General features: G+C 37.3%; 1 protein-coding gene across 1 annotated transcript in view; it reads left to right on the forward strand.

The window, feature by feature from the left end:
- The window catches only part of UBAC2 (UBA domain containing 2), a 71,550-nt gene extending 57,029 nt beyond the window's left edge, over window positions 1-14,521 (forward strand). Inside the window, exons 9-10 of the mRNA XM_072411513.1 lie at window positions 7,770-7,874; window positions 10,414-14,521. Of these exons, the coding sequence (XP_072267614.1) occupies window positions 7,770-7,874; window positions 10,414-10,521 (213 nt within the window). The 3' untranslated portion in view covers window positions 10,522-14,521. The remainder of the gene's footprint in view (window positions 1-7,769; window positions 7,875-10,413) is intronic.
- Window positions 14,522-14,977: the final 456 nt, after the last annotated feature.

The raw sequence follows: 14,977 nt of genomic DNA on the forward strand, positions 1-14,977 counted from the left end.
CTATGGGTAATGTGTGTGCCATTAGAAAGAATGATTTTTTAGGGGAACAGTGACTTTTAATACAAGCTCGTCAGTGTAAAGCTGCCGGAGATGCGCGGCTCCGGCCGCGAGCCTTTTCAGTTGCTGAATTGCGCGATGGCGTTTTCCGGATCGCGAATACGAATGCGCGAGCGAGCGTCCGATTCTGCTTGATGAATTAGGGCCAATGAATCACGCTTTTAACGCCCTCAGAAATTTTTCACAGATGGTGAATAGGTGAACAGCATAGTAGCTAAGTGCCTAATATTTTTTTAACTGGTGCAATATTTGTGTGTAATATGATCTGCCATGTTTGCAAAAGTTTTTTACTGGCTTTTTTCATTGCTTGGCTTAAGGAAGCACATTCATTTAAACGAGCTGCCTACCCCACAGTAGCACAGAAAAAGTAGTGTGTACAATTTTGTTTTTTGTGTACATCCAAACCAGAATGCACAGCATATGCAGAATCCTATATTGACACTGCAGTGTGATAATGCTTGTTTCAAGCGTAACTTTGCTGTACTGTACAGCTCCGATGTGAAATCAGGCTTATGGTGCTTTCATTGCGCATTTTGTTAAGGCAACCCATTCCATGCACACCATGAAATAATAATATATTAATATTATATTAAATTTTTATTTTTTTTTTAGTAATCCAGCAATAGTGTGTTGTACAATGTGTTTTGCTGCACTGCCTTGGGTTGCAAATATAGGCAGGTTCACACCTGCCTCTACATTGTGCGATTCTCCACTACTTCGAGCGGCTGTTACTTTGCCAGCTGCACTTTGCCAACTGCTTAAGCACTCTTAAGGAACCTCCTAAAGAACCTTTTTATGCACATGTGACAGCTAGCAGCAGTAAACAGTACCAGTACCACTCATTGCTGCCACATTCATTTGCTATGGGGCTACCGCAGGGAGACTCTACATGTACCCGCCTCACGAGAGGTAGCTGATTGTGGTGTGAGGCACTGCAACCTCACTGCCAGTATGAATTCAGCCTAAGAAATAAAAGCATTGTAACATTCTGCATAATACATAATTTCAAGTGTTACTACATTACAGTATAAAGCCAACCTAAATAATTTAAAAAAACATAACAAGGTATTTTGGACAGATTGTATTTAAACTGAAAAGGAGCACAGCTCACCTGTGTACTGGATATAATTTTCATCTTGGCCCTCAACTCTTTTGCTTGCCTGTCCTTATCATTTAGATAGAGACTAAAACCTTGTGGGGATTGATGTACCTCGTACTTTTTCTTCTTTTGATGCATCCTGCACAATTCCCTTTATCTTTATTGTCTTATATATCAGTAGGTTTGAACATACATTTTCCCTAACTATCCTTCAGGACAGCAGAGAGTGGCTCAATCCACGTGAAGCAGGATCCTCCCCATCATCCTCAGCCATTTTTTTTGCTACCAGGATAGTGGATCTGGCAGCCAGTCTAATAGCAGATCTAAACTCAAAAAATCAAAAAAGTCACCAGGAGGTAGAGCCTATTGACAAAACAATGCACAAAACATGTCCCTTTTGTCAAAAAAGAAAAATCCCTGGCGCCTGGTGGCTTTTTGTTTCTGGGATGTCCATAATGGAGTCGATTACAAAGATGGCATCTTCCAAGGACAACGCATACTTGCCTACTGTAGCATGTACTTACCCATGTACAGCCACCCTGCAGCAATGACGGGTCCAGAACCTTGCATACTTGCTGGTTATGGCAGAAGCACATCACCCACCAACAAGTTTAATTCCTCTCGAAGGAAGTTGGTAGTTCAAAATGTATTTTTGTGCTTTGTGCTTCCTGCCTGGGCAGGTACAGCAGGGAATAGGTACTTCCAGCAATGTCTCTTCTGGAGTAACAAAGATGCAATTCTGCTATCAGTTATGTATACATCTACCTATACTTGCCCAAAGGGCAGCAGTGCTTGACTGAAATGTAGAGCTGTTGTTGTGTCTGAATACCTTTTTAGTGGTTTATAATGTCTGACTGTCTTACTGGTTAAGGCCCAGCGAGAAAAGAAGCCTCCTGACAACCGTCTAGATCCAGGGGCAAAAAAATGTTGGTCTTACAACACCAAGATGTGAAGATCTTGGTCTAAACTAATCTGCCAATCGCATACATAAAGAGTAGTCAGGCTATTTTAGGGGTCTGATTAATTATCTGAGAGCAGAAATGACATCCACTTTTCAGTCCTTTGGGCTGTTGATCCAGGAGTTATTCACTTGGTTGACATCTTCTGAGGCTTCAATCTTTTTTTATCCATGGTTTCTTCCCCAGTTACTGCTTTGACCTTTTATCTGAGTGGACTCTTATCAGAGATATATCTGCATCCTCAAACGATTCAGTGGAGGGAGAAATATCGTTTGAGGAAGAGTTTGAAAACGGACAGCAAACATTGCTGACATTTAGGAACTGTGGCCTTTTATGCCACCTTGGGGTTTAGGGAAGAACCAAAACCACAACCAGTTTGTGACAGAATGTATAGAGGTTTACTACAGAGGAAGTAACATTCCTTTCCTGTGCATGATACATTTAAAGAAACCTATAGAGAAGAATGGATAGAACCAGTAAGAATGTCCCTCAATATCCCTTTTTGCCCCTCAGGACTTCCATTATTTTAAGAAGACCTAAAATTGTGAAGAAAGGTCTACATTTAAAATTACCACTAGTGTAGACTTTAGGGAGTTTTAACTTTCTTTCAAGAAAATCTGTTTAAAATTAATGTATTTTTAAATCAAAATTTTTTTGTTATTGCTTTGTTTACTGTAAAGTTATTTGTTTCATATTTATATGCTTGCTGTTGTCTTTTTCGTTTTTGTATTAATTATAGATATTTGTTTATTGGCCACTAGAAAAGCAAAGATTCAGTTTTGCATTTTTTTTTTTGTGCCTTCCTTCCTTAAAGTTCAAGGGTAAGCAAATATTGTCTAAATATAAAATATGTGTGATTTTACTTAAATCCTGGTGTGCTTCATGTGCTTGTGTCACATTGCTAGCAAGGCTAGGAAGAAAGTTGATGAAAGCAAATGAATCTTAGACAAAACTGAGGTTTATTGGGGAAAAAAAGACAAACAGGTTTGAGGAGTTTAAAATCATAAAGGATTTTGCTAGATCCAGGCCTGGGGTGCGCCGGTTTTTCAAAAATTCTGGATTTTTCATATTATACTTACCTCCATACACAGGCCAGCCTTCCTCTCACAGTATCTGTAGACATCTGGCACAGTTGCAGAGAGAAGGCAGCAGGGATGTGTATTTAGTGTAGCAAGCAAGACCTAACAGCTGTTTCTGGAGAACAGCGCCATCAAAACATTAGTGGCCAAACAGTGTACTACAGCCCCTGTATTAAAAATGAGCTCCGAAATTCATGTCGGAAAATTAAAAGAACCGGATTGTCGATTGTCAACTGTACCGCCATTTAGTAAACTTAGGAGAACAGGTTGAATATCTAAAGTAAGAAGGTGGGGTAAGTGGATGATTGATGCTACAGGAGAGCCAGGATTGGGTAATAAGTTATTAAACTCCAGGCAAGAAAGGAAAAGGTATACGTATTACTAATTCATAAAGGTATGAAGGATGTAAAAAAAAAAAAAGGGAATTAAGTTGCAGGGGCAGGCAGAGTTTTTTTTTTATTTTGAGGAGTGACATATGGTTACAAATGTAACATAAGCATATAAAACTTAGGTGCCAAAAGGCATTATCCTGTGCAGTTTACATATTGAATAGGATAATGCCATGTAAAACTTCACTTTGCCGCAGAAAAAGAAAAAAATCCTGCTTTGTTCAGATATATTGCAAATAATTGCATATTTATTGCAAGGTCATACCTGTTTTAAAAGTCTTAGAAAGATCTTCCCTTTCCTACCCAAAGTTTTAATAAAAACAAGAACGGCAGTACATTACAATAGGTAGAAATAGCATTTCGGGGGTATTTATGTTCTTCATGTGGGCACAAACACTCCCCCACACTAGGAAGCCATATTTTAATAATATACTAGCTTTGGAAAATCATAGCTGGGTACAGATTGAACTAGACACAGAATTTGTATTTAATATTACTAAATGACAATATTGAATTTGACTAAATATTTTTACATATATTTTAAAATAGAGTTGTACTTTAAATTCATTAAAATATTTTAATTTGCGCATATACAATGAAAACATTGACATGTCAAACAGCTTGCGGTTAAATATTTTGGTGACACGGCAAATGAACCTGACCTGTAAAAAGGATGCCAAAAAATCCCTTTGTTTTAGGGGGAAAATTTCTTCTCTCAGATGATATTATTATTTTTTTACCCTTTGTTAGTCATTGTACTGTTATGATTCATTATCAACCTAAAACGTCCCAAATGTAACATTAGTAGTTATTAGACGTTACTGCAGATAACATTGCTTCTCTTTATGAGTAGTTCTGTAAATCTTAAACATTGGGTATATGATGACTGTTTAGATTGCTATTAATTTCGGTGCTTGCTATGTTTTATCTTTCATGACACCTTTTCACACAGGAAGTGACTGGAACTTCAAATGAATCAGTAGTTGTGTGTATTTATCTCCTGCTACAAGGATAGTGATGATTCTTTGTAGATAAAGGGTGTACAGGGTAAAGGCAATCTAAAACACAAATACATTTCAGTAAGTAATTGTTTCATCTAGTGTGGATGACAAATGAAGCCCATTATAAGTGAAATTAAAAACTGCAACATAAAGGTACAAAAAGCCAGAGGTTTGCCTATTATTCTTTTAGGTAAAATAATAAAATTCATGAACCTGGCTTCTTTAGTTTACAGACCAGTCATATATGTATTTAAATGGGTTGGCACAAAAACAATAGCACATCTCTCCAATACATGAACATTTTCCAATGTTTTATCTGTTTTCCAATAATAGCAAATAAAAAAATTGCCAAAAAAAACAGTGGGGTTTTAACTGACAAAACAGTGCCTTTGCTATACTAAATTCCTAAAACATAGTTGCCTCCCCTGTCTGCCACCCATCCTTTTTCTATTCAATTGATTACTTTTCATGAAAAACAATGCTACTATTCCAAGAGCTGCGTACATGCATCCAATGGTTCCTGTCCGATAATCGGCTCATGGCCGTTATCGTACGAGAATCTGGCGTGTGTACAGCACCAGTCGTCCATCGTCCGAGCGACTGTCCTGGCAGATCCACGGACGTTGGACGACGAACAATTGTAATGGAAGCGAAGGGGGAGAGCGTGCAGCTGGGTGCCGCTCCGTTGTTCTTCCCCTCCCCTCTACATAGAGCAGAACAGTATGTACAGCACTCGTTCATGCATTGTGCAGTCCTTAGTCGTTGGAAAGGATCATAAATGATCCTTTCCAACTACAATTATTGCACGTCTGTATGTAGCTTTAGACTTTTGACAGAAGATTGAAAGATGTATGAACGAGTGCTGTACATACATCGTTGTTCTGTTAGATAGAGAGAGAAGGGGGAGATCGAGCAAGTGGCACACTCTCCTCTTCATTTGTATTGCAGTCGTTCCTCATTCATTGATGCGGAAGGACAGATCTATGAACGACGTCAAGCGGCCGCTGTACAGGCACCAGATTCTCCTCCAATACCAGCCCTGAAGCAATAATCGGATGAGAATCATCTGACGTGTTTACATAGTCTAACAGAGCGTAATACAAGCTCAGTGGAAAAGGAAATAATGCTTTGTCTAGATCTGGGTTATACCCATACATACACTTTGTACATTTGAAAGTTGATGACCAGAACTTTTTATGCTCATTTTTACACTTGCTTGGCTGTACAGTACAGTTAATGGAAATAATGCAGCAATTTTTTATAACTTGTTCAGAGAGCATATTTGTATATAACTGCTTTTTTCATATGGTAAACTGTTCTTTTAAAACTCATACTGCAAAAATGTTGCTAAATTAGCATTTTTGCATGAGTACTGGCAAAACTAAAAAGTGCAACAGAAACATTTTATAAATAAGCAGGATGAACATCTCCGGTCCAAATATTTAAAACACTGTTCATAAAGTTGCTGCATATGCTGATGCCCTGATCTTTTATATTACAGACCCTATCACTACTCAAATAACCTTATAGGCAAAAATAAGTAGTTTATATGTCTCTGTACATGTTACTTGAAAAATATACTGAAATCCCCTCTGTGGTTTACTAGAGTAACAAGCTCACTTGACCTCTACTTTACCTTGTACTCATCGCCTGGTTATTGCATGACTCAAATTTAAGTATACTTTTACTACTAATAAACCACAGTTTGTTAGAGAAGAATATGTGGACAAAAGTTGATTAATTTGTATTTACTTCCCAGAATATGTGGCCTATGCTTAGGTGTTTGACCTTCTGAATTAAGGATTATCATTTGCTGAACAGTGCAAATCTCGGTTGTTTAGTGATTGCATATAATTGACATATATTATTTATCAAAACTCAAAAAGATTCTATATTCCCAACTATACCAAACAGTCTGGAGTCACAAAAAAAAAAAATCTTAAATGGCAATCAATGTTTAAGTCGGTTAGTAATGTGATAGACTCCAAGGATGGAGACGATACACGTTCATTAGTAAATTAATTCCAGCAAACCTGGAATGAATTTCTTAAGTGTCAATTACTATTTGTTACAAATGTTTTCAATCCTGGACCTGATCCATTCCAGGTTTGCTGTCTCACCCAGGTTTACTGATAAGAGTGTACCCTCTCCAGCCTTGGGGAGCTTTAGTAAACTAGGCCCAGTGAGTCATTTAATCTGAATTATTGCTTTTTAGGGCACACAGAACAAAAACTAGGTTTCCTTCATTATATATGTCTAGCATTTCCAGATTTTTTTAATCCAAACTGCTAATTGCGTTGCATGTATTTTTTTATTTTTTTAAAGATAATTTTTATTGAAAGATTTTTCTATATAAGTACAAACAATGTAAAAAAAGAAAAACAAAATAGAAAACACAAGACAAACAAACAAACATAGTGCTTAAAACAACAGTAAATCAATGACCAAAATAAAGACTATAAAAATATCAGACATTGGTACAGGATATCAAACATACTGAATTATACTCGCACCCTACATTTTGGGCGCGCAAACCATGGAGACCAATATGCATGAAAACTTCAACGTTTTACTCATACTTTCAGCAAACTTGTATTTCTCGTAAAGAACCTGTACATTAAATTTACGCAGTATTTCTGATACATTGGGTATATCCGTACTTTTCCAATATGAGGCTATGTACTATCTGATTGCACATAGGCCCATTGTTACACAATGTTTATGATCCATCGGATATTTTTGGATCCCCAGATTAAGTAAAGCTAGAAACTGATTCAGCTGTACAAATACTTCCGTCGCTTTGCTTTTATTTAAATCATGATAGGAAGTTGTTTTTACAATATACTAAATGTTTTTTTTGTTATTATTTAAACCAATATGTTAGGTGGTGCTGTGCTGAGTTTACAACCTTTCAGTTCCACTCCACACTAGAAGCTCACAGACCATCTTCAAATACTAGGAACCATTTGGTTAACCTGCAAGGGTTTCTTAAAAAGCACCCACCAAAAGAGAAAAGTATAACTCCACGTACATAGGTTTTCAGCTGAGATTGGAACCCGGGTCCCTAAACTAACCCCTCTGCTTTAATGGTATTTACATTATAAGTGGGCAAGTAATGTTGTGGCAAGCTTTTGCAGCATCATTGTTACTGACATGTTTTTAATGGTATTTTTGTTAACATATAGGGAGGGATGTTTGTTTGGAACCGCCTATTTCCTCCATTACGACAACGGCATGTGGTAAATCAAGCAGAACCCCAGGCACCTCCTCCTCCAGCTCCTGAGGCACAGGTAAGACATAAATGCCAGAATTGTATAAAAGTGTCAGTTTATGAGATCTTTCATTTATTTATTTATTTATTTATTTATTTTAACAACTTTCAAAGTTGTATGTATGTATAGTTTTTTGTTGCATACATTCATAGCAAATATTGGTAGTGAGCACAGGTATATTTTAGAGGGATAGCTATATCTTTTTAAATAAGTAATGTCCCCAAAAAATGCGAAGGGATGAATCAGTCAGGGATGAATAATTAGCATTAGTACATCTGTGTACTTCCCATTCCCTAGTCAACAGCTCCTACTGGTACTTATGTTGGAATTCATGCTTCAAAAAAAATCTGGTTACTGTTTTAGGTTAAATCAAACATATTTTAGGAGTTTGAAAACACTAATGCCATTACTTATGATAACTGAATTAAAAAGCAAGTCCTGTTTAAAGTACAGTTATCTACACTACTGCTTATAACACACAACATGAGGTGTACTGGAGTACTGGAGTCCAGGCTGCCTGATGGCACATCCACAGGAAGTGTCAAAGATGGGCTGCACTTGCAGAAAATTATAGAATGGCACAACTGTTGGTAAACTGGCAGATGGAGGAAGCTAGCTTATTTGAGCAAAACAGCAGGATGGCCATAGAGGCATCAGCTCACAATTGGCAGGGACCAATGTTGGCCCAAAGCCAGGTGACTCATCTATGCATGAAAACATAGGAACTGGGGAACAGAAAAATAGCAGCGGTAGCTCTGATGAGTCCTAATTGGAATATTCGTGTTAGGGGACGCTTTTCTGGCCAACAATCCAGGGTTGTGTCCCGTTGCAATAGAGCGCGCCAGGCCTATTCCTTTCTGAGGTGGCGCTTTCAGCACTTTTAGGAGTTTTAGGAATAAGTGATTGTGTTTTCTCTCTTGGCATCCCCTACACTGAGACTCTACAGCTAAAAGGAGATTGGAGCTGTGCTGCAGCTGATTAGTAGAATGGTTCCTGATCAATCCTACACTGCCATTGTCTGCTGGGTCCTTTTAGCCCCTCTGCTCTCAGATTTCTGTGCCTGTTGTAACATTTAGCTAGGCCAGTGTTTTTCAACCGCTGTTCCGCGGCACACTAGTGTGCCTTGAGAGATCTTCGGGTGTACCGTGGGAAATTATCCAATTTCAGTTAATTGGTCCCAAAATGATTTATTTACTGCAAAAAATTTGTCTATACCAGCGATGTATAGTGATAGGCAGAACCAAAAAAAACTCTTCCACTAGATGGCAGCAGGTAGCTAATTTACATGTCTGACTTTTTGGTGGTGTTCCGTGGGATTTTTCTAATTGTAAAATATGTGCCGCGACTAAGAAAGGTTGGGAAACACTGAGCTAGGCTAATCTGTCCTGAATTGTTTCTCTTGTGGTTTACTGTAGCTGAGCATTGCCTGTTGCTGACCTATTGTTTATACGGCTGGACCGACCTCTGCCTGTGACTCAGACTTTGCTTGTGCCTTCTCCCTCTGTACCTCGTTTGGTGGACTGGTCACCCGCGTATGACCTTGGCTTTATATTCTGGATTTGCCTTGTAGTTCTTGTACTGTTTAATCTGTGGACTCTTGGTCAGCCCATCCTCAAACATCATATTTTGCGCAACAAATCCTGGGGGCAACTGTGTGCTGGAAGAGCAACCAGAATCCCAAGGCTGAGCGGGGGCTTGCTTAAGGTGAAAACTGCGGTGTTAGATTTGGGGACTGGTGTCTGGTGAGTAATGGTGCTGTCCAGGGCTTTACAATTAAGCTGTAGCAATGTCAGAATGTCAGATGCCAATGAGTCCTGCCCTCAACGTCATTGCCCTCATATCATGAATACAAATATAGATGTCACAATGTACCCATGTGATAGTACATACATGTGACCTCCTAATGCCTGTGCCCAGCAACAGAGTGTTTTGAAATATCTAAATGTATTCATATGAGGAAGGGTCCAGTAGGGAAGTTCCCCAGATGTGCAGGGAGAATGGTTACATTTGCCTATTTTTCTTTTTATGAGGTACACATAACCTAAACATTTAGTTTTAGGCATCAGAAATATAACCCATATAACTGTCCATCAATACCAATAATAATTGGTGAATGATTTAGATTTCTGGGGCTTATGATGTAGTATATATGTGTCTATATGGGTACCTATACATGTGATTGCTTTTTTTCTTGTTTAGCAACCATTCTTTCATGAGTCTCATAGCTGCTAATTTACTTTAGCCACCTTCTGTATTTTCTTGTTGCTATAAACCAGTTTAATAATAGTAACAATAGCAGACCATGCCTGTGCAATGTGTGTCTGCATAAGTAGTTTAAATAAAAAGCAGCATATCCGCTGAAAATTGGAGGAACAACAATGTGTTATTTATTAGTTACATAACCTAAATACGAGGCCTTCAGATGTCAAATGAAGAAATCTCAGCTTTCAAGCTGAATTTCCTTAATTTTGTTAATAATCAAATGACATTTACAGTGTGTTCTACGTGACTAACCATGTTATATTGCAAAGGGCTCATCATCTCTTTACCATTTCAGGTTGCACAACTTATGGAGATGGGATTCTCTAGAGCTGATGTCTTAACTGCACTAAGGGCTTCAAACAATGATGTTAACTTGGCCACCAACTTTTTATTACAGCGGTGATATTCAGGGAAATTTGCAATATTATTTTCTGCTTATGTTATATCCAAAGATCCTTTTTATATGTATTACATTTGGACAAAGTGGTTGATGTATTTTTACACATTCTACAAACCTTCTACATGGTATTGTTGAAAGCAAGACAGATCTTTAATTATACTGAAAAAGTGATGTTTTAACAAGATTATTTTATTTAAGTAAAATGACTGTAAGTAAAAGTAAAGCATGTTTACTTTGCAAAGAAATGTTCTCTGAATGTAAATGCTGTAAAAAAATAAATACATTGGATTTTGCTTGCACACATAGAAACAAAAGAAGTCATTACAAAACTAACTAAACATTTCCTTGCAAAGTAAAAGACCAACTTTGCAAAGTGAACATGCTTTAGGTAAATCAGCTACAATGTGTTAATGCTTCTGTAAAGAATGAGTTTATCTGGAATAATGTATTCAGTGTACATTTTCATGTCAAAGAATTATGTATACCTTTTTGTACTAAAAGAGCCTGAACCTTTGTATTACTGGATTACTGGAAACCAATTAAAAAATTTACCACTATTTAGATTAGACTATGCTGTTTCTGCAATGCATAAATGAATAGAGTTGGCATGGTAAAATTATACCATATGACTTCTGTTTTTACAATTATTAAAAAGAAATGTTTCAGATGTATATAGACATTTTATCCATGTTTATCTTAAGCTATAACTAGGCTTTAAACTGCAGAATACAGCGGCACATAGATAATACTACTGTAATGTTTTTCTTTCTGTGTTCAATTAGAGAAATCATCTATCATTCATTCCTCATACAGGAAGTGGATAAAATCTATCCAAATTGGTTGGGGAAGAACAACCTTTTAGACTGTTGTCACTGGAATACCAGAAGACTCTTGACAGCGGACAGCTAAAAATTGTGGATTCTCCCTCACTTTCAGTCCCTGTTTCAGTGGTCAGCTGAACAATTAGAGGAGACCAATCTTTCTAATGGAGAGAGAGATCAATAAATTGATTAGACTCACTTACCATTAAGTCTAAAACAAAGTTCTGACTTTAGATACATCTTTAAAGTGACCTTATCAGGTGAAAAGAAGGTTGAGCTTAAAAAATCATTTTTGCCTTTTTTTCTTCTCTGTTTTAATGCTGCAGGCCCCTAACAGTCTTCAGCATTTGACACATCTAGGGAATTTGTTCTTGCTGTGCATCATGATTTTTAACCTCTGATTTCCATGCCACTGTCCATCCCTGTAGTGAAGTAGGTGTCAGAGGATACATGTCAAATGCTGAGGAGTCCTAAAATTTTTTAGAGGCTGCAGCACTGTAATGGAGGGAGGGTAAGGGATGCATGCCATCCAAAGAGTATAAAAACCATACTATTGTAGAGGGTTTACCTTGACATGGTCGCTTTAAGCTTAAATTGGTCCCACTATTGTGAATGAGCTGAGAATGAGGGTATTGACTATTTTCTGCTACCACTAGAGACCAATAGGACCTTATCTAAAAATGATCAACACATCCAATAGATATTTCTTTGAGCTCGTGAAGACAAGTTGCCATAATTTTCTAATTCTAAAATTCATATTAACAAAGCAAATTCTCAATTGTTTTTTTTATTCATCAAAGAAAATGAGTTTTAGAAATGAATGCATTTAAAAGAGGTCAGAGATCTCTACAAGTCTCTCTACACCTATTGTTTTGACGCAAAAAAGAATGAAGTACAATGGAGAAGAGATGGAACTATGTTTACCACACCAAATTTTGTGTGGTATTTCAGTTATATCTTCTTCTTTGGAATTGTTTTCCTTTGATGTATGTTTGCTAACACTTGGAAAACAACTGGTAAAAGGCCACTATGTTTCCTATTAAATTTATATACTATTGAGATTCTTTCTTCCTGGATGTTTTTTTAACTCAAGCTGCTAACATAATGGAAGAAATACTGCATTCTTTAGGTAGTTTCTACTTAGTAAAGTGACCAAAACTCTGTATGACGTTGATATAATTTCAATGGATTGCTTGGTTTTAATGATGGCCTAATTATGTATAAAAGAATGGATATGTTTTCTTATCCTGTTACCTTGCACACTGAAAAATAAGACCTATCAGTTAAAAAACATGTAAGCAAGCGTCTATGCTTCTTCCGCAAAATTCTGTTTTTATTTAATGCAGTTCACAGGTGACCAACAATTCTGCATAAGTATTAGGAGATCTAAAGCAGTATATAACTGTGTGAATAAAAGTACTAACTAGTAAAGTAGTCTAGTTGATTTTTATGTTTGGAAAGGTAGCTAATGTTTGTGTTTCGTATGTTAATAGGTCCCTGGAAAATTATTGAGCATTTCTGCATATGGTAGAGAAAATCTTTACTATTTTTGGATGTGGTAAAAAGTAATACATCTGCTTTAAAGGCCCTTTGGGTGCTCACTAAGAGTTGAGGTAAAAATGTTGGGAACAGAATTTGACATTTTCACCTTAGGAAAATATTTCAAAGGTGGGTAAAATTCTATTGGTATACAGGAGAAGGGTCAGGGAACAGACATAAAGAGATGAGGGATAGGTATAGGCTCATACCTGGCACATTTACCTAACTGGTACAAGCTTTTGCTATTGTGGGCAGCATTATAGCAAGGAATTTCTGGGAAAGGGGCAGATGCCAGTGGGTGTAGACATGATGTAGCCATGACTAAGGCTAGGTACACACGTGCAATAATTGTTGTTAGAAAACAAACAACTCATGACAGATCAATGATTATTCACGATTTTGAATGATCATTTTGTGCACAATTCTGTACATGCTGTAACGATGTAAATATAATCCACCAATAGTGTACTGTACACAGGCTAGATACGATCGTTTGCACGCTGCAGGAAGTGACATGTACAGGAGAAAATGTACTGCAGAACCATCCACAATGACTGAACGACCGTACACACAGTAGATTGCAAGCGATCGTCTCCAATCAGATCCCCTGGGATGGTCGTTCGTTTCCAGTGACAATCCTTGCTCATCGGCGTCGTTGGCCAGTCACCGCACGCTTTTTTTGTTAACGATTATTGGACGATCAGTCGTTAGTCGTTCGTTTCCAACGATAATTATTGCACGTGTGTATGCAGCCTAAGGAGTTGTGATAGGCTGACAGTTGACCTCCTATGGTTTTACAGAAGGCTTAAAAAAATACTTGTCTTTTGTCTACCATGTCTTTTGGAGGTCCCACTGTTCCAGTGTAGTATCTGCTTATAACGACCCTGAAATAGTTTTTGAAAAAAAACTGCTTGTGGAAATGGCATTAGAGCCATTTTTTTCTTCTCTTCCATCTCAATTTGAACATGTTTCCTTTAGGCTTGGTGTCTAAGAAAAGGGTAAATTCAGAATGATTCATCATTAATCTCACCCCAGAGGGAGGTCATAAACCGTATTCACCCGCATCTGTTTTGTTGATTTTGCAAAGGTATGCCCTTGCTTACATGGCATGTTGCTACATAAGGACAGGTCATTTCCATCACGTTCTCAGTGTTTAATTTAAAGTGGAACATTGATAAAATAAATTACCACTTAACTTTATTTTCAGAGCCCTTGATTTGTCCACCATCCATGGTCAATGGTTATGTTTATTCCTGAAAAGTTCCTATTTTTTCCTCAAAATTTCCTCTGCCTTTTCTATGCGATAAAGTCAATGTTATGGATATGTGCATATTCAGTGTTACATTTCTTTTTGTTGGAATAAAGTATCTGGTGAAGATTAAAATATATTGCTGTCATTTTCTGATTATGAAATGTTGTCAGTGGCAGGTCCTTGACCATGCTAAATAAAGTCAATTTAATGAAGATCTGATTCTGGTGTAGTATTGGAAACTGGATGCAGCTTGTGTTTGGTGATATTTGAGGTAAATAGAAAGTATTTAAAAACACAGAACCCGGGATAACCATGAACTACATTTTGTTTGATTTGTTGTGTACACAAAGTATTAATACATTAAAGCTGTGGCAAAATATCTTCCAACATATACCAAGGTGTCGTGTGTTTTTTTCTATCAATATTGTCATACTCCCTTTTTAGGCTCAGCCCTGCCCAAGCCATGCATTTTAATGTATGCAGTAATGCACTACAACCATGTGATATGTGGAAGAGAGCTTCTCAACACTGTCTGCAGGATGATTTTACCATTTTAAGATACCTCAAACTGGTTAAATATGGGCTGCTGGTTTGTATGTTTAAAATCTTAACAAATATGTTTAAAGACATTTAGTGTTTAAAAGGTAGAATCCTGTAAAATAAAATTTACATTACGATAAAAACATGCCCTGTGTTTATATTTTTTATTTTCTTTATTAAAATTAGCCAGACTCACTTTTTTGGGGGGATTATGTCATGCTTGGGGAGACAGGACCACTAGGGGGCGCTATGGCTTGCACAAAAATGGTGTGAGAAGGGACAAGGTGCAGAGTCTGAGCAGTAACCA

Source organism: Pyxicephalus adspersus, chromosome 1, assembly GCF_032062135.1.
Source record: "Pyxicephalus adspersus chromosome 1, UCB_Pads_2.0, whole genome shotgun sequence".
In the NCBI taxonomy this organism is placed as follows: Eukaryota; Metazoa; Chordata; class Amphibia; order Anura; family Pyxicephalidae; genus Pyxicephalus; species Pyxicephalus adspersus.